Raw genomic sequence first — 18,824 nt, forward strand, 5'->3', positions numbered from 1 at the left:
GTCCAGGCAAGAGCCGATATTCTATTGATATATTCCATTTGATAGCGAGATAAAAGCTGTCACAATTGCGGAGAACAATCACGCCATCTTAATTGTTTGGGATCACTAGTGACACGTATCATTTTAATTGTACAATATCTAGGCTTGTGGCAACTTGTGGCATTCATTTGCGGTTTTTAAATATGACGCCATGCGGCAAAGGAAATCAGCTGATTTCACGGACATTACTTAACCTGCCTTGCGTAATTTCTTCTAATTTCACCAAGTTTGTTAATATTTCAGTAAGCATTGAGAATATTTAATTGCAACGGATTTTGCATAAAAGAGAGCAGTACGTCAATTTGAAAAAATCTGGTCAAACAGTGAGCCTCAAAAGAAACTTTCTTTCATATCCGGATCATTAATTTGAATTGTAGGTATATCAAACGGTCATTAATTTCCGCGCCGATAGTATAGCTATTTTTCTCACCGGATATTCCATAACAAATAATCCACGTATAATTTATTTGACTTCATTTTTTCTCGGAAATAATCAAGGCCACTTTCTTTCTCATTATATTTTTTCTACGTCGTAAAATTTCTATCGCATCGCATTCGAAACTAGAGGTTGGCTGTTCCTAATTATGACAACAAATCGCGTTTACGATCACCTCCGGATTCCGCCGCACCTATACGGTTAATCGGCGGTCGAATTCTCCACTTGACTCAGGTCACCGACGGTGTAACACAACAAGCAAAAACTCTTTGCTCTTGGACGGTCGAATATTGTTGACGTTATTCAACGATTTCTGTTCGAATTCGCGTTCACATTCCATACTATCAATCTCAAATACTGCTACTTCATCCGCAATTATCGTGATACAGGTAAAAATTTTTTACCTCATACAATGTTATTGTCGCGAAACTAACGATATAACATGTAAAATATGTAATAAATCCTCATAATACCCACGTGCTTCGACTATTCGAATGTATCGTTTTGTCTTATTCCATATTATGGAGCCTTTCCATTAATGTACATCGTAAAATTGTCAAAAATAAGTCATTCTCACAGTCGTATACAAGTTTTAAAAGACACAGTTTTTTAATTATTCAGAAACTTGGAAAGTCTGGAGTTAACATTGATTACGATTACTTTTACATACTACTAAAACTCTGTATGCCCACCTTTCCAATTTCAATTTAATGTCTTTACCAATGACGTAAAAATGATGAAATTGTGAAATTTTACAGCTTAATACATTGTCTGTGGGCATCTTCAAAACTCATGGATATATCACCCCGAAAACCATGCAAGCGGATGCCAGAACCCGTCGACGAATGGCTGCATACTGAAGGATATTTCCGCAAGCATGCACCAAGGGATCCAACTTGCCTTTTCAGGGCCATCAGTGAGCAGGTCTATTTGACCCAGCATTTTCACATCAAAGTTAGAGAGGAATGTGTCAGGTATATGAGGGACAACAAAAACCTTTTTGAAGAGGTAACTACTGACAATCGACACAATTTTAAATGAAAATTAAATGACGAATACGCTTGTTTCAACTATTTCATTGATATTCGTCTATGGCAGTGTTTCAGGGTCTGTTTTTCACTTCCAAATTTAATCCTTTTGGATTTGAGAGAAAGTGTACTAGGAGCTGTGTGTACACTTTATGCACTGCCCCTTAGTCTTCTCATACCCCCCGCTAAAGACTCTCCTCTTTCCTCGCCACTTGCTTGGCTGAAAATATAAATTGACATCTAACTTGAAATCAAGAGAATTTTATAAAGCTGAGGCTCAAGCTAGCAACCAGAATAAGCAGTGATATACGCTGAACTTCTTTTAAATGTGCTAAAGTACTACAGTCTTACGCCATAATTTTGTGAAACTATAAGCTCGCCATAAGATTTAACAAAATTTTGATTCTTCAATTTCGCTGCCTCATTAAACTGTTAAGCTAGCTTCAGCTTCATTCAATAAGGTTCAAAAGCCATAAATCTAACCAGTAACAAAGTTTCGAGTAAATAAGATTTGAAGTAAGAGAGAGGTTGAAAATGTGTACCAGGTCTGAAATAGTGTCAGTTTGAATAACAATTTATTGTAACTTGTGTTAAATCCTTCAACTGAATTTACTCGTTACTAGTGTACACGTATACTACAGGGCGCTCGAAAGTTTCTGGTGAGATTCTGTTTATAAATTGTCACGTTCTTTCATTTAGAGCATCAGCATTCCGTTTGAGAGTTACTTGGAGCAGATGTCATATTTTACTGAGTGGGGAGGAATGCTTGAAATTAAGGCAATGTCGCTACTTTATAAGAGAGATGTTGTTATGTTCAATGGACAAAAGCTAACTCGGCAATTGGTTACCAGTAACGGTTTCGAAAAGCTTATTTACTTGTGTCATATACCACCAAAACAGTATGAAACTATCTACGCCAGAGATTTCATCTCTACTGCAGCTTTCTGCCAATGTAAATTTTTTTTTTTTTTGCTACAGTAGCTTAAAAATATAAAAAGATTTTTGTGGTTTATTGTATTGTTTTTCTTACTTGGTAAAATGTTAAAAATTTGGCAAGAAATTTATAGTGCACATTGAACACTACCCCAATGAGGATGAAATTTCTTTCAGCTATTGTATACCAAACACTTTACAAAGATGTTTTTCAAATGGCTGATGTAGACAACGCAGTCTTCAAAATGCTTCATGAACGATCCAACAATATATCCCACGATAAATTCTTTCTCAAGGAGAATTTAGAAATCAGAGAGTAAGCTGTACCTTGTAACTTAACTTCGTGGCTTCTGAATAAATTAGGTAATAGGAATATTTGTCAATTGTTTAGACAGCTTACAGTGGAACTCTTTAACAAGCTGGAAAAAAGTACCGAGGAAACTGAAGAATCTCAGGTTGTGGCCAAAAGCATCACACCTTTTCCTTACAGAATAGCCAAAGCATTAGATCCCAACATATATCGTAATACTGATTTTGACATATGGCACGAAATAAGAAGAGGTATGCATACAATTGCAATGAATTTATTTGCGTGTTGCTTATCACTTATTAGAACTAGTATTCTGTCCTCATAATGATATCCAATTATGCCCAGCAAGCACTGTTAGTACCAATACTAATACATGTTAATTCAAAATGCAGCATATACAAATTTGATTGAGGTAATATCAACATCGAGTTTCAATCCTTATAATAGATTTTTCAATTCTGATTATGATCAACTACTTCATGTGGTAAAAAATTAACGTGATCCTATTTCCTTATGCAGAGATAAGAAATGCAGGTTGGATGAAATACAACAGTTCCGAACTACAAGTGGGTGGCAAATGTTTGGTTCATATGGATACGAAAGAAGACGAACTTGACAAAACCAACAATAATTCCAGCTATAATATCAATCTTGGCGAAAAATCAAGTAAAGATAACAATGGAAATGATCAGAAGAGTACCAAAAAACCTGGGAAGAAAGACTCTGTGATTTTCAGTGGTCACATACAAGAAATGAGCAAGAACGAAGGCCCCGTTGTTGTTTTCATTGAAGAACTAGGCGAGAAAAAGACCGTACCTTATTCCTCATTGAAACCAATTACACAAAAAAAAAACAAGCAACCGAATTGGCCCCTTGCCAATCATAAAAAAAATCCTATCTACGAGACCGGTAGTACGTAATTTTTTATATTATCTGACAAATTATCTGAAATTTTGTCACCTTTTAAATGGTGTTTTAAAATGTACGTTTTAGCCCTTACTAACCTTCTATCTTATGTGAGGCTTCTCCGCATAAAGCAAAATATGTGTATTCAAATGAGGTGCCCTTGTACTACTATTCATTTCATTACTTTGAACAGGTCAGAAATGGAAAAAATCTTGGTATGGAAACACTAAGAAGATAAAAGATTTGGCAATCAACTTAAACTCTTTGACGACTAAACAAACTGACAAAAATAATAACAAAGTTCACGAGGAAGAAAATACCCAGTGGGAAAATGAATCTGGGTAAATAAATACATCTGTTTTATGGAGCGCATTATTATTGCCAGATGTTAAGAAATCCGATTAGAAGTTACGTATCATTTTATGAATTCTATGGCAAGAGCGTAACTGTGAAAGAGTAACTGTATCGGTAAATTAAAAAAGTCCAACTCATGTCGAAAGTCTCTTTAACCCGCTTACATATCCACACATAGCATTTGTCATGCTAGTTTACCTAAAATGTCATTTTATTGTAAATTACGTGATTCTTTAGTTATAGTCTTCTGTAAATAATTTATATTTCTAGAGCATATTTACTACTGTGCACACTTTTCATATGGTAATGTGTGAGGTTTTACCGAACTTTAACCCCATAAACATGATTGGATGACTCAGGTAGTCACATCTTTACACAATCTTGCAGAATTTATTTTCTGGACTTGTTGAATATGCACTATTCACACTTCATTTCCTCTGTTTATTGTGTAATCGCCGTTTTTATTAGGGAATAAATTGCATTGAATCTGTGATTTTATTTTATTCCAACAGACACAGCGAGGATTCATCTTCATCATATAAGGCGTATGCCATGGAAGCACTCACCACATATCAGGGCTATGCAGTAAATGTGAGTGCAAAATTGACTTTCTGATATTTGATTGAGGCATCCATTGAAAATTTTCTGACGAACAATTTGATATGCCCAGATATACCCCACTATATAGTACTCTATCTATTTTTATAGGTCTGAAAACTGTTGATAATAGTTTGATAGAATTATATTCTTTTTTATATCTTTCAGACTTCCATTGACGTTATGCCAGTGTCAGTTATACTCGATGGACCTCGTTCAAATATAGGTGAATCTTTGCAACCAGGTGTGACAAAATCCGATAACACTAAGAACTCTAATCCAACCAATAATGGTGATAAAGTAACCTCGACTAGTGAAGTCGCAGAAAAACAAATCTCTGCTACAGCCCCAACTACCATTACACCAGAAATTGCTTCCCATGGCTCTCAAAACTGTAACCGTAATACACAAAACGAAGTCTACTATCCAACTCAAGGGAGTAGGTCATTTTGGTGATATAAATAAATATCCACGTTTATTGAAATAAAATGATTGATGTATCATTGAATTCTAAAATTTACAGTTTCTTGAATGTTCGAACCGATAACGAAATTGAATAGAAATTGCCTATCTTGCTAATTCAGTGTGTTATTCTTTTCCAGATATTGCACAGTATCTTGGTGGAAGTGGAAATATTTACTATCCAGCAGCAGATTGCAACATTATACCTTCTCCCCAATTTTATATTAGCAATGGTACATCGTATTCTCCACCGGCCATGGACTCCTTACGTCCCACTGCTCAAGTCAATCAAGTGCTGCAGTCTGTAAATACTTCTGTTTCAAAAAGTATCGAGGTTAATGGAAGTGACTTGCCACTCTCAGGTAGAAATTACTTTGTAACGACCAGAATCTCTGTTTACTTACAAAATTCTTCACACTAAACATTACGTTCCAATTTATTACTAATTTTGCGCTAAATTTAGAAAGGTAGTTCCACTATTTTTTAGATATCATTTTTAAAACTACTTGTGTAGCATGAGTAAGCAATTAATTAGTTCATAATATGCAATGTGCTATCGCCCTTTTTGTTGGTTTAAGTAATAAGCCTTAAATAATGAATACTACTTTTTAAATTGCAGATTTAGCAACTCTGAGGTTCTACTACAATTTAGGAGTAGAAGTAAGTTTCTATTCTACATAATCACTTCTGTTCCTTGATTTTTACAGTACGATATCGCATAGAGCAATCGTTAAAAGAGTTGTAGGTAACGTAATATCACAAATACAATTGGCGCTGAAAACATTACGTGCACGAACTGATCGCGCATTAACGAGAGTGATACAACAAATGTTTCAACTTGAGAATGAAAATTTCAACTAATCACAACCATCATAATTGGAACCTAACTTGAACAATCACCCTGCAGGCTATGCCTTAACCGAATAGACTAACTGTAAAAATATTTATTTAAAATCAATGAAGTTTTCAAGAAATTGGAGGGTAGCAAAACAGCTGAATATCGTTTACAATGTTTCAAACACTGAAAGGAATTTAAACAAAGTATCTATTTCCAGTATTACCGGGCCAACTGTGGCTGGATTGGATGTGGAGCCAGTCAGGCAATGACATGTGGAACATGTTACGTCTCACAAACTAACATGCACAGTCAATATAATAATCTGATGGGAAACCATTTAACTGGTATTCTAAACTGTGTATTAATGATCATTAACAAACATCTAGCTTTGCAGTAATAGTCTAATAATGCATCATTAATTTACTATTTATTATTTACAAGACTTTCCCGAAGTCAACAGAATTTATGTTTTGTTTCTCTAGCCAATGAATCCTCAACATTGAACGAAGATGAAGTATCCCACATCACTCAAAACCTCCAACACAAGTTAGTGATATCTCAACATCAGGGGGAACAAACCTGTTCAAATCGTGACTATCTGCCAAATAATGGGAAAGCACATGGTAGAGCTGCAAACTTGAATAATCACGGCTCTCATAAGTCAATAGTTCGAAACGATTCTCAATCTCTATCAGAAAATAGAGCTTCACCGCACACTATACTAGTACAACAATCCACACCGTATAGCCCAAGCAATGAGAAGCTAAAGGAACCATCCACTCCCAACAACAAAGACAATCAAAGGGCAAATAGAAATAGCCTTGCTCCACGTTTCAAGAAAAATTTTGATGGTTTGTCGAAAATGAACTTTTAATAACGTAAAGTTGGAATTTTATTCATCTAGGATTGTGTAGGATCTAGGATCTAGAGATATTACTGATTGAAACATTTTTCATGCAACTTACGTTTCTGATTACACAAAATTTATCGAAAAATAATGCCAATTAGAGTAAGGGTACTCTCTTAATAGGAACCTGATCCTCATAGTAATTTATTGAAAAGACCGTTTTTTTCGCAGCCTGGAATTATAAATTTTCGATGGTAATTTCATAGAAATATTTAGCTTTGGTAGCTAAAATGCATTTGTAATATAATGTATTTTGCAGGTCGTTATCGAAATTCTCGTCAACAGCAACAACCGTCACAGCAGCAACATCACCACCAGCAACAAGAACAGACTTTCCAGCATCCGCAAAGTGTTGGCAACGTCGACTTACCAGCTGCAAAGAACATTTGTGTTCAGAATCTGCATAGCTCAGAAGGGCAGCAAATTTCCCCCGCACACAACCTGGTTGCTCATACCGGAAGTAACACTGTCTACCAAAATCCTGTAAACCAGCTTCCCTTTTCGCAGCCACCAATTTATACGGCTGTTCCGTATTATTCCACTGATGCCGAATCCACATTTCAAAATCAGTTTTATCCTACGAATCAAAATTTTTCTCTTCCTTACATTCCTCATTCAGACATAAGTGACGGTAACAATGTAAGTCACTTTCCACAAAGCATATACCCTGGAGGTGAGAACTATGGACAACCCTATCCTTTGTATTCACAATACATGTATCCCACGAGTATGTATCCCCCTATTCCGACACAAAATGCACCAGAGAATTGGTACGCAATGCCAGGACAAACTCAAACGATGCCCTTACCACATTACGTTCAGTATTCTCCACCTCCTGCACCTGTGCCAGGTTCACCAAATGGAACTCAGAGTTCTAATTTATCCCAATAGTTCACAATCTTTCACTTTATCGATTAAAAAAATTCTGAAGCCAAAAATACTGACCCTGATAAGTGAAGTTAATTCCGTTAAGGTTTTCCTGCAAGGATTCTTTCAGACGTTTATTGTTGCACATGACTAAACGTTTTATATAAGAAACCAAATTTTCCTTTAGTGTGATACCATTGTAGTTGCGATCTCTGTGAACTGGAGTTTACGTTAAGTACAACGATGATAGTCTGAAAAAATTATTAGTAAATGGACTTTCTTTCAAGTAACGAGTACCAGCGACAAAGTCTGATATGGTATTCAATAATTAACGCAAAGCTAAAAGTAAAATAATTTGAGATGTTATTTGTAGCGTCTTTATGTCGGCAACTTCAAACTATAATTAGAAATCGTTGATTACTACACAAAGAGTATTTATCTCCAGAAAATAATATTTTTACTATAATCATAAGATTGATCTGTGATGAATCTATGACAATTTCGTTGTATTACCTATATTACACTGTTATTTCTTCTGAAGTTAATATACCTACAAAAATCTTTATAGATGTAATTGACAACGATTTATAAGTGTCGTTTGAATAGTTCATAACTGAAAGAGATGAGAGGCAAAATTTTAAACAAATACAGTGTAAACATTCTGAATAGAACTATTCTTAAGAAATTCATACCTGTAGTCTTTTGGTTGCTTCATGGAATAGAACCATATAATTATATAGCTGACACATGGAAAGTAGAGCAGAAATATTCAGTTTCAATGTATGCTGTTGAAATAGTTTGCATTTACACCAGATGTGTCTTCAACCTTTCATGTCATAATGTATTGCTGATAATTACAAAATGACTATGATATTTTTCTACTTTTACACCATGACATATTTGACTATCATGTCTATTCGTTCGGACTACGCTTGCCCATTTCATTGTGATATAGTTCAAAGCTTTGAGGCTCTCGGAAATATGTTTCTTAGATACCCGTAATATTTGCCTTTCTTTTAGCATCTATTAAAAATAAAAGTCTCTATGACTTATTATAAAGAACAATTTAGAATCTGTATTGAGTAAGCAATAAAAAACAACAATGTGTTAAAAAAAATAGTAATAGTAATAAAAATACTAAATAGTTCTTTGAAAAAGGTATATTTTCGTTGGTACTACTCGCTACTATACATGTACTTTGAAAAAATTTCTTTTCACTTTTATTTACGTGACTGTTTAGTTTATGCGTTTAAAAAATAATATTGTTCAAACTTACCCTAAACTTGTGATCGAATATCAGTAAATAAACACACATTCATTATATTTAATAAACTATCCATTACTAATTTATATCCCATTATGATAACAAATTCAGATTAGACTCTATACTAGTTGCTAAATCGATGAAGGTGGTCGAGACATGTTAAACTCTCGATTACTAAAGTAATTTTGGATAAAAGCAACATAGTCATTTTTAAATATGTAATAACCGAAATCAACATATAATCAAATTCTCTTCTGTACAGTACCAACTTCTTTGACAGTTTGCAGACAACACACATGTCAATCGTAAGACAAAATACCATTGTTCCAAAAATATATTCAAGTGACTTTTCGAATATGTCTTACTATTGGTGTTGCTTAGGTACTACAGAATACTATACTATAATTCATAGGTGTCTGAAAACAATACTTAAGTTGTGACCCAAGTTCTTGTCTACAAATGTACTGTTTATAATCGTATATACAACACTCATATTTTTATCATCTTCCACGTGCAGAATACTAATCACTTTAATCGATACAGTGCTGGGCCTAAATATAAAAAAGAATGCTGTGTTGTTAAAGAAAAAATGTAACATGCTTAAAAAACTACATCAAATGGTAAAGCTCATTTTGCTGGATATTAATATGAGACTTGAGAAAATAGTAAGGACCGCTGATATAAAATACTGAGACTGGCAGATAAACCACTCCAAGTGTTTGCCTCTGCACTCAAAGGAGGTCGATACTGTCAATAACAGTTTAAAACTATATTACTATGCATCTAAACTAATTGTCTTGTCACAGAATCAATCACATTTAATGTACCTGAGGGCTTAAGAACTGTGAAAATTAACTCTACTGTCTTTCTCTGATATTTGGGTGTTGATGTGTTCATCTTGATTTGTTACATGTTTTGCAGCCCCATAGCGTTTCTGGATTCTCATATCCAGGTATTAACTGAGTCCATTTCAAGAGATTTTCGTGGTGCCTTAAGCTAGTTACATGATCATCTATGAAATGTATATCTGTGAAAAGCAAGTGGCAAATATTACATGCTTAACTCCCAATAATGATAATATGTGGTGGAAATGCAAAGTATGGCACTTCACCCACATTTATTTTATCACTACCCATATTATTACTGGGCAAAGGAATCTTTGAAACCCCCCCTAGATGTTTTCTGTTATTGATATGTGCAGACTTGTTGCCTTTGAGAAATAATTTGCCACAAATTTTGCTAACAGATAGTTCTTCTGCATTTTCATACCTCAATAATCGTTGATCGTTTCACACGTTATGGTTGTGCTTTTCAGTTTTAATGTGATCGTGCATATTATTATGAGATAAGATTGGTAGGGTTACACGACAATTTTACGTGCCCAAGTACCACTAACCTGTATGAAATAGTCTATTTTGTGTGAATGTACCTCCGGTCCTTTTTCAAAATTTGCAGCCAATTTATAAATCATAGAAAGTTTCTTTCCATTTTCTTCACTCCTACCGGACGCAATTTCTGATTTATTAGTTTAGTACTGTCCAAGCTGTTGGACCCGCAAGCACAGATCATGCATTATTGTTATGGGATCTTTTACTTTGTTTTTGCCTTTATGCTCTATGTTTTCTGTAGATACTGAGGGTGCTTTAATTTTGCTCAGATGTTTTCTACCAGTGTTATGTATCTCTATATTGTGTTTATTATTTGGGACTTTTTTACAACAATCTTTGCACCAGTAGCTCTCATTATCTTCTATATCTTCGCCTGCAGTCTCCTGCAACTTTTGCAACTGAATTTTATGTGCCTTACCGTCAACGTGTTGATTTATATTCACAGTAGTGTTTGGAATAAATTTGGTACAAACTGTGCACATACAAATATCATTCTCATCAACAGTAATACATTTTGGTATTTTTTTTCTGCGCTCTGTATCTTTAATACCACAAAATGCAGAAGATTTTGTCATATTAACTTTAACAACAACACTTGCTACTTTTGGCTTTGGCAAATTTTTACTTAAATTATGCATTTGGTTCGCATACTTCTTATTATAGGTCAACAAGCTGTCCAAAGGCCTAAGTGTCATGTCACATTGAACTGAAAGATCTACCACGCTACTACAGCTACTTCTCTTGAGATATTGCTGTTTCTTATATCTATGTGCAATACTTTGAAGATGATTGACAACCAGGTTGTCTTCATTGCTGTTAATTACTAGCGCAGTACAATACCTACATTCTAGGCTATCAATGTCTTTGATGAAAAAGTCCATATCCCCGTTATAAGAAGAATTTTGTACAATACGAACCAACAGTTTATTATATTTGTGTCGTTTACTGACCGTATGTTCGAAAACATGATTGGTTGGCATATTGAATTTACAGATTTTGCAATTAACAATTACACTTTCAGGATCACTTGTATAATAGTTTTTCAAATTAATCTGCTTCAAGTATGTCAAATGACTAACGCTGATCTTCGGTAGCGAACAGCTCAAATTCATCTTGTATGTTCTTTTTGTAAGTCCAGGCTGCACAATAAGAAAATTTTCAGACCTTTTCTGCTAGTCAGGGATTCTGTGTCTTAGTTGCCTTGGTTCAATTTCGACAAGTCATCACTTTTCTGCTAGTCAGGGATTCCGTGTCTTGGTTGCTTCGGTTCAATTGTGACAAATCATCAGTAGCAGTCGAATCCAACAAAAGTTAACTTAAGTATTTCCATACATCAGAAATCTGGAAATATTGCTTTATTTATAGTTGCATAATTTGTGTAGGGCTAAGCAATGGAGTCTCCCTTAGGGTGACTTGATACTTGTAACCCTTTTGGCAATAAAGATAATTGGCGCGACTTACCATTTGAGGATAATCCGTTTTTTACGTATTTATATTTTCCATGTCCACAGCTACAGCAAAATCGTAATGGAACTGAATTGGAACTGAATGCGTATGACGGTGAAAGTTGTTAGTCAAGCCGAGTAACTGGATATCGGTATTATCACAGCACTATCAACGTTTACATAAGTCTCAACTCGGAAGGACAGTGGAGAAAATTTCTGAAAGGCAAGGGGAAGTCCAGCATTTGGTCCGGTACATCCCATAATTGTGTGATAACCACGTGATCAACTCGAAGACGATTAGATTCAACTTTTTACCACTAGATGGAAAACAGAGAATTTAAGTTCCATGCGAGTGTAGTAAACGCGGTAAACAGATATGGACATACGATAGGTTAGGGTAGTGTTATGTACTCTTCGTTTGGTAACACACTTTTACTTAAATACCAAAAATGTCAGAATTACTGAGCACCGACGTCCTTGCCGTACTTAGCGTGGGTGACTACATTTTTGTAGGTGCGTTTTGTAATTTATTTATTTCACTGCATATTTTACTCATGGTCAATCAAATCAGCAGGTCAATGTATTACTAAGTTGTTATTTATCAGGTTTTCAGTGTGAAATATCATTGTAAAAAACGTGAAAAACCTATGTATGTTTATGAAAACAATACTTTTGTAAAGAACTTTTTCAACCGCTGTATTAGTGACGTGAGCCAGTTTTTTGTACATTTTTTGCTCTTTTAATACCAGTATAATGATATTTAATTTCACGCTACCTACATCTACACTAGAAATTGAAACCTACACAAGTCACCGCAGACATATGCTTGTGCAGCAATTGGTAAAAGTAATCATTGTATACGAGTCAAGCATGGGTCATCCGAAAATATTGTGATGCCCAGCGAAGTTATGCATGATACATAAATCCCTTGAGTTTTTGAATAGTAACCAGTTAAGATAATTCATTAGAACTCGAGCAACGTCATAGCTGATACTAAACTTATTCTAACATTAGTCAAATGTTCAGGGTGCACAAAGATTTGGAATATGTAAAGTGACTCGTGTAAATTCATTCTGTAGTTGGAATAACCAAGTCCTTACTTCTATCATTATAACTTATCATATCACTAAAGTTAAAATTTGTTCATAAAGATTTAATGATATTAAAGAGAAGCTGATGATGTTAAAGAGAAATTGATGATGTAAATTTTAGTGTAGCTTGTTTCTCATGGTCTGAATGATAGGTATCAAGTTGTATTTATCACAGGCAAAGTCTTTCTTTTAAATATTAATATTTTTATTTTTTTAATGCAGACTTTAGTATGCTCTTTGGTAATGTTTTACTCAACACAAATGCTTTCATTAATTTCAGGAATAGGATATACCTTACGTGTATATAAGAAATCAACTAACAACTTCATATCAAAGTTAGATGTGTGCTATCCAGATAAAATTCATGGTATTGTGAAAGGTCCTGGGAATTACTTGGCTGTATTTGGTGGAAAACAAATAGGCATAGTAGAAGTGAAATCTTCTAATAAAACGGTACTGTAAGTTCATCAAAAACTGATATTTGATAACCATCGGCCAAACATTTTCCTTTACCATGAGATACTCTAATGCAGAACTACATTGTACAACGCCGTTCATCGATTCAATGACTGGGTAATTGCTGCAAGTTGGTGTAGCAGCAACAATGAGCCTTCGAAGCTTGCCATTCTATTTGCACATAACTGTTTGTACGTTTACGATTGGCTAAAAAACGAGGCCAAGGAATTCCAATGTGAAGAAAAATGTATTTTGTATCCTTTTCTTACTGTTCAAAACAGTTATGCTTTCATCTAAAGCAAGTATGGCTTATGTGTCTTTTTTTACATACATTGCGGACTCAAAATAATCGTTTCTGCGACAGTATAAGAAAGTGCATTTTTTAGTATAAGAACGTAATAGTACAAAAGCAATTTTACATCCGACAAAAGCTATACTTTGCACGTTCGTATACATTATTTTAGAGTTACTTCTCAGGCAAGCTTTTCCCACTCTTGGCGGAAGGCCTCTCAGGTTCCACCCACCGTACGTACGCATACACGTATGTTTTTCTTGCGCGCATACGTTTTTCTCGAGTTACTCTTCAGGCAAGCGAAGTACCCAGGGAGGCCTAAAAAAGCATAGCTTCAAAAAATCTTTTACACTATGCTTTCTTTACAAAAATTATCAGATGCACCATCAAGGCTAAGTAATTTTTAGTAAAACCATCTACTTTACATTCTCAATGCACAATCTCATATTATTAATATCACACATGTCAATATTTGGTAAAAAAAAAAAATGTAAAATATGTTCATGCTACGTAAGATCTTTGTTTTAAACTTAGTTTCGTGATACATCTTACTCCACTCACATAACACTTCAAGACTGGTTTATATTTTATGTCTGAGAGAAGAGATGAACCAACAGTCATCTACAATCTAATTATCATTTATCCATCAACTAACTATACATAGTACCATAGCCAAGTTCAGGCATATATTTTCTTATTTTATCTAAGGTACACAATATGTCATGGATTGTTTGACAAACTATTTACCATCAACCAAATTTAGAATCCGGCACAAACATTAATTCAATTATGTTAATCATAAACGGGTGTGGTGATATGTTCCTATATTATTCCTGAGAAAGAGAATATAGATATGGTGGATCAGTCACTAGCGATAAGGCTGATAATTTTGTAGTGTTTGCTGGTACAGTATTCCAGGAAATTTTCATATGGGCTGTAAGAAATTTTAATATAGGGGAAGAAGTACCGATTTTACATCGCTTAAGAGGACATAATGTCAGTAATTTTCAACACTCATGCAATCGAAAATTCTTGCATCAATGTACATACAATACATTTACTTTAATATGTATTTGCTTTTTGCAGGGTGTTATATTCTCCGTCACATTCGATCCCATCACATCTCTTATATGTTCTACGTCAGATGATAGAACAATTAGACTTTGGTCTGTTGGAATTAACTCCTCTGATAATGGCATTCAAAAATGGAAAAATGCTAACATTTCTCTAATGACTACCATATTTGGTCATACAGCCAGAGTGTGGAGAGCTGCGATTAGGAAAGATTTTGTGATAAGCATAGGTGAGGTATGTGTCACACTATAAATCTCCATTTTACCTTCAGTTTTGGTAATTACCTAATTTATACAATTTATTCAAGTACATGTGCAGGCATTGAGTGTCTCAAATTCATGGTATAGACTTTTCCAACAATCCAGTTTTTCAATTATACTCTATTGTTTACTGTAAGGACTCTCTGCTGTGCATCTGGACAAAGAGGGGTACCTTGATCAATAAAATAGAAGCGCATCATGGAGCACCTATTTGGAGCATTGATGTGTCTGAGGATGGGAATACAATAATCACAGGAGGTGGAGATGGAGCTGTTCATGTATGGCCGCTCAGGGCGAATACAAACTTCGTAACAAAAATAATTCCACTGGAAAGTTCGAACGATGTACCAAAGCACATAGGACTTTTAAATAGTACAAGTATGGTCATCATAACACAGACGGGGAAAATGTTAACTCACAATAAAGAATCCGGCCTTAAAGAAGTATCACTCGATACAACAAAGTATGCTAGTTATATTGTGATGCAGATATCTCCGGATCGAAAACGTGTCATTCTTGCTTCTTTGAATGGATATCTAACTTTATATGAAGGTACGAAAATTTTATGCAATGTTGGTTTTCAGTAAATATATCATATTTGCACAAAAATAAGATGCAACTGAGCTTATTGAATGCGTTCTGATGAAAAAATGCTTGCCTCAAACAAATATTAACCAAGTTTAATATGCACCTGCAGAATATAACTTGTAAAAGCAGGGTGCTACTGATTACGATACCTAACTCAGCTACCTAACTCAGCATGTCGATTATTACGAAATATGTTTTTATGAAGCTTCTTCAAGTTACGGATTCTATGGATTGTATAGATTAGTTGACACTAAATTTCAAGAATAATTAAGCCCTTGGCCTTTATAGATCAGTTACCTCTAGTGAATATACAAGATAAATTTACTTTGTAATCGAATGTGAAATGCAACTGAATATGCAATGCGTCCAGATTCTCTCAGAGAAATTATTGCAACACTACGAAAGTACACTTCACACTTGTGCAAATGAACAAAATTTCTAATAGTGTGCAATGATCAAATAAAGTTGGTACAATTTTGTATCAATAATTGAACATGTATGTGCAGATAACTCTGAAACAAGGTGCCTACAAAGAGTTTTAGAACAAAAAATAATGGATTCCAAAGTACTTTCAATGCATTGGTTGAATGAAGATTCTTTATTGGTATGTGGATTAGAAGGCTGTATGAAAACGGTAAAAATAGTACAAGGTGCGTAAAGCTTGTGTAGTTGTGTAGAATGTTCGCCAATAGGTTATTATGTTCGAATTAACCATGCTGAATACTGATATTCGTTGCAGGTTCAGCATTAGTTATTTCAAACCACTTGCTACCTCAGAGCCGAGAGCGTTGGACAACCGCAGCTGTTGTACACGAAAATCTATTGATCTGTGGAGATCGAGCAGGAAGTATCCATCTTTTTCGAATTGGTGATGTGGGAATTGATAATTTGCTGACAGATCAGACGAATTCTTGTCACATACATCCCTTTCAAAGTCTGCTCAAAATTCATGGAAGATTAGGTGTACATTCCTGCAAAATTATTGAAGATAAACTATTGACTACAGGCCGAGATGGTACTTTGAGATTTTACAAACTACAAAAAATTGATGGCCAAAAAACAATAAGCCCATTACAAATAGATAACATGCCGATGGATTGGGTTAGCATAACATTGAAAACTTGCACTGATCTCTACGTACTCGGTTTCAAAGAGGTAGAAACTTGATTGCCTAAATAAACTAATAACTGGTAATTGCATAATATCATTAGTTTTTCAAGTATATGGGGTAGACATGTTAAGCAAGTTCATTCTGGAAGTGTGATCCAATGTGAGCCCATTTCTTCTGAACCGATAGTATTTACTTTCTTAACTAAAATGTATCACAGTTTCATAAGTTGTTGGCTCTATTTTGCAGGTCGATTTTGTCCTATACAGTACTGCACATCAGCGGGTGTTGTTAAGAATTCGTTGCGGAGGAGGACATAGGTCATGGGACTATGTGCTAAATGACGGGAATTTTTACTTTACTTACATACGAGACAAACAAATCCATGTAGCCAAATGTGAACCAAATTTTCTAGCTACTCTTGCAGTGGAGGTATTGTAACTATGGCTTAACAAATCAGATTGCAATGAATAATAGCACATCGTCCATAATAATATTCAGTTCCAATGTAAAGAACGATTACGTTTATGCAGAATGGATTTCATACAAAAGAGGTATACTGCATTCAACCAATACCAACATCTATTGGTCATAACATATTAATATCTGGCGGAGAGGATCGTATTCTTCGTGTCACACACATAAACGGCTGTGGCTCAGATAGTAATAATAATCAGAAATTCACCAGCATGGCTTTACTAAGTGGACACATATCGAGCATCAAAACACTATCGTTAATTAATTTACAAAACACGGCAGAATGTACCAGAAATCTAATATTCTCTGGAGGTGGCAGAGCACAGCTGAAAGTTTGGCTAATAAGTTTGACATTCGAAAAAAATGCAGTACATGTTGGCAATTTGACCTGTGTAGAATTGGCATCGCACATGTTGCGGGGCACCGATCAACAACAAAGAAAGTCTCTGCAGCAAGAATCTCACCAATGTCATTACATGGACCCTGAGACACGGTACATGAGCATAAATACATACAGAATTCCAAGGAAACCAAATTTCATTTTACTACTACTAGGTTGCTCAGATGGATTTTTAAGGTAATAACGGTGTAATCGGTAGGAATGTTATACATTAAAAAAAATTTATGATTGATGTTTCTATTCGTATCACGATCACAATTGTTTTATTTGCAGAATTTTTTCCTATGACATTGAAACTCGCAACATATCAACCCGAACTGCCATACCCTATTACAATCGGTGCATTTTAATGACACATTTGTTCAATTATGAAGAAAATTTAATTGCTCTAACAATGGCCACAGATGGTATTGTCAACTTTTGGTGCCTGAATGATGTGGTTGATGATATTGTTGAAGATTTACCTGATAAAGATAAGCTTGTATCAAAAATTCCTATTTTACCATTCGCAAAACTAGGGCTTCACCAATGTGGTATCAACAGTTATGATTTGAAAATGTTAAAAGAATCGTTGTTTATATTAGCAACTGGTGGCGATGATAATCTTCTTTGCCTTGTCGTGTTTGAAATTAAATCTGAGAATGGAGTGCTATCTCTACATAAAATTAGGAAGTGGAATTCCGCCTCATCACATTCCACACAAGTTACAGGTACTTTATAGTTTCGCAGCAAAAAATGTTTCAACTAAAATTTGAAATCCAAAAATAACTACCATATCGTTTTCATACTTGCTAATTTAACATGGATGTATCATCTTTTTTCCAGGGTTGATATTGAATGAAAGTGGTAGCCTTTTCAGTGTTGGGATAGATCAGAAGGTTTTAACATTCAACTACCGCTATGATGATATAAAGTTGATAGTGTCCCTAGTACATGACACAATTACTTCCGTTGCAGACGTACAAGGAATGACAATGTGTTATGCTAATGAGTAAGTCCGAATTATCCTATGTAACTTTCAATTTTTTTCACTCTTCCCGTGCACACTCAATTTGATGTAAACATTCCTAAAATTACCCATAATTTTTCTAGCGTTGACAGTACACTGTTATGTACTTATGGCAAAGGATTTGAATTAATAAGAAGAACGCGATGATCTGCTACTTCGCACAAAACAAATATTTTCTGATCTTATTATAATTAGTACAGAAACAAAAGCTATACTTTTGACTTCAACATAATTGTGATACAGTCGTTGATATTACAAAATTGCTAACTAATAACTAGCAAGTTTATGCATAGTT

The 18,824-nt window shown here is 34.7% G+C and overlaps 3 protein-coding genes across 4 annotated transcripts; 2 read left to right on the forward strand and 1 right to left on the reverse strand.

Annotated features, from left to right (window-relative positions):
• The first annotated feature begins 64 nt into the window (after positions 1–64).
• LOC124180833 (protein ovarian tumor locus-like) lies at positions 65–9,536 on the forward strand. The gene is made up of 14 exons (XM_046566681.1): positions 65–864; positions 1,234–1,483; positions 2,203–2,455; positions 2,614–2,752; positions 2,828–2,997; positions 3,266–3,658; positions 3,846–3,993; positions 4,519–4,597; positions 4,772–5,042; positions 5,206–5,427; positions 5,685–5,725; positions 6,121–6,247; positions 6,386–6,754; positions 7,070–9,536. Exons 2-14 carry the CDS (start codon positions 1,268–1,270, stop codon positions 7,699–7,701), a joined length of 3,060 nt encoding a protein of 1,019 aa, XP_046422637.1. The 5' UTR covers positions 65–864; positions 1,234–1,267; the 3' UTR covers positions 7,702–9,536.
• Positions 8,822–11,929, reverse strand: LOC124180847. Its single transcript, XM_046566714.1, has 2 exons — positions 11,791–11,929; positions 8,822–11,670 (listed from the first exon to the last, which is right to left on the reverse strand). The coding sequence occupies exon 2, from the start codon at positions 11,439–11,441 to the stop codon at positions 10,470–10,472; it is 972 nt and encodes a 323-aa protein (XP_046422670.1). The 5' UTR covers positions 11,442–11,670; positions 11,791–11,929; the 3' UTR covers positions 8,822–10,469.
• Positions 11,930–11,982: 53 nt separating this feature from the next.
• LOC124180832 (WD repeat-containing protein 6) lies at positions 11,983–18,798 on the forward strand. 2 transcript variants are annotated; one of them, XM_046566680.1, is made up of 13 exons: positions 11,983–12,287; positions 13,146–13,323; positions 13,399–13,575; positions 14,465–14,609; positions 14,700–14,921; positions 15,085–15,325; positions 16,042–16,185; positions 16,275–16,690; positions 16,893–17,075; positions 17,177–17,697; positions 17,794–18,230; positions 18,346–18,511; positions 18,613–18,798. In XM_046566680.1, exons 1-13 carry the CDS (start codon positions 12,224–12,226, stop codon positions 18,674–18,676), a joined length of 2,958 nt encoding a protein of 985 aa, XP_046422636.1. In that variant the 5' UTR covers positions 11,983–12,223; the 3' UTR covers positions 18,677–18,798. The 2 variants fall into 2 exon arrangements, with proteins under 2 accessions (XP_046422636.1, XP_046422635.1); XM_046566679.1 differs by having other exon boundaries at positions 11,984–12,287; positions 15,085–15,499.
• The last annotated feature ends 26 nt before the right edge of the window (positions 18,799–18,824 follow it).

The sequence above is a fragment of the Neodiprion fabricii genome, chromosome 4 (assembly GCF_021155785.1).
Source record: "Neodiprion fabricii isolate iyNeoFabr1 chromosome 4, iyNeoFabr1.1, whole genome shotgun sequence".
Lineage (NCBI taxonomy): Eukaryota > Metazoa > Arthropoda > Insecta > Hymenoptera > Diprionidae > Neodiprion > Neodiprion fabricii.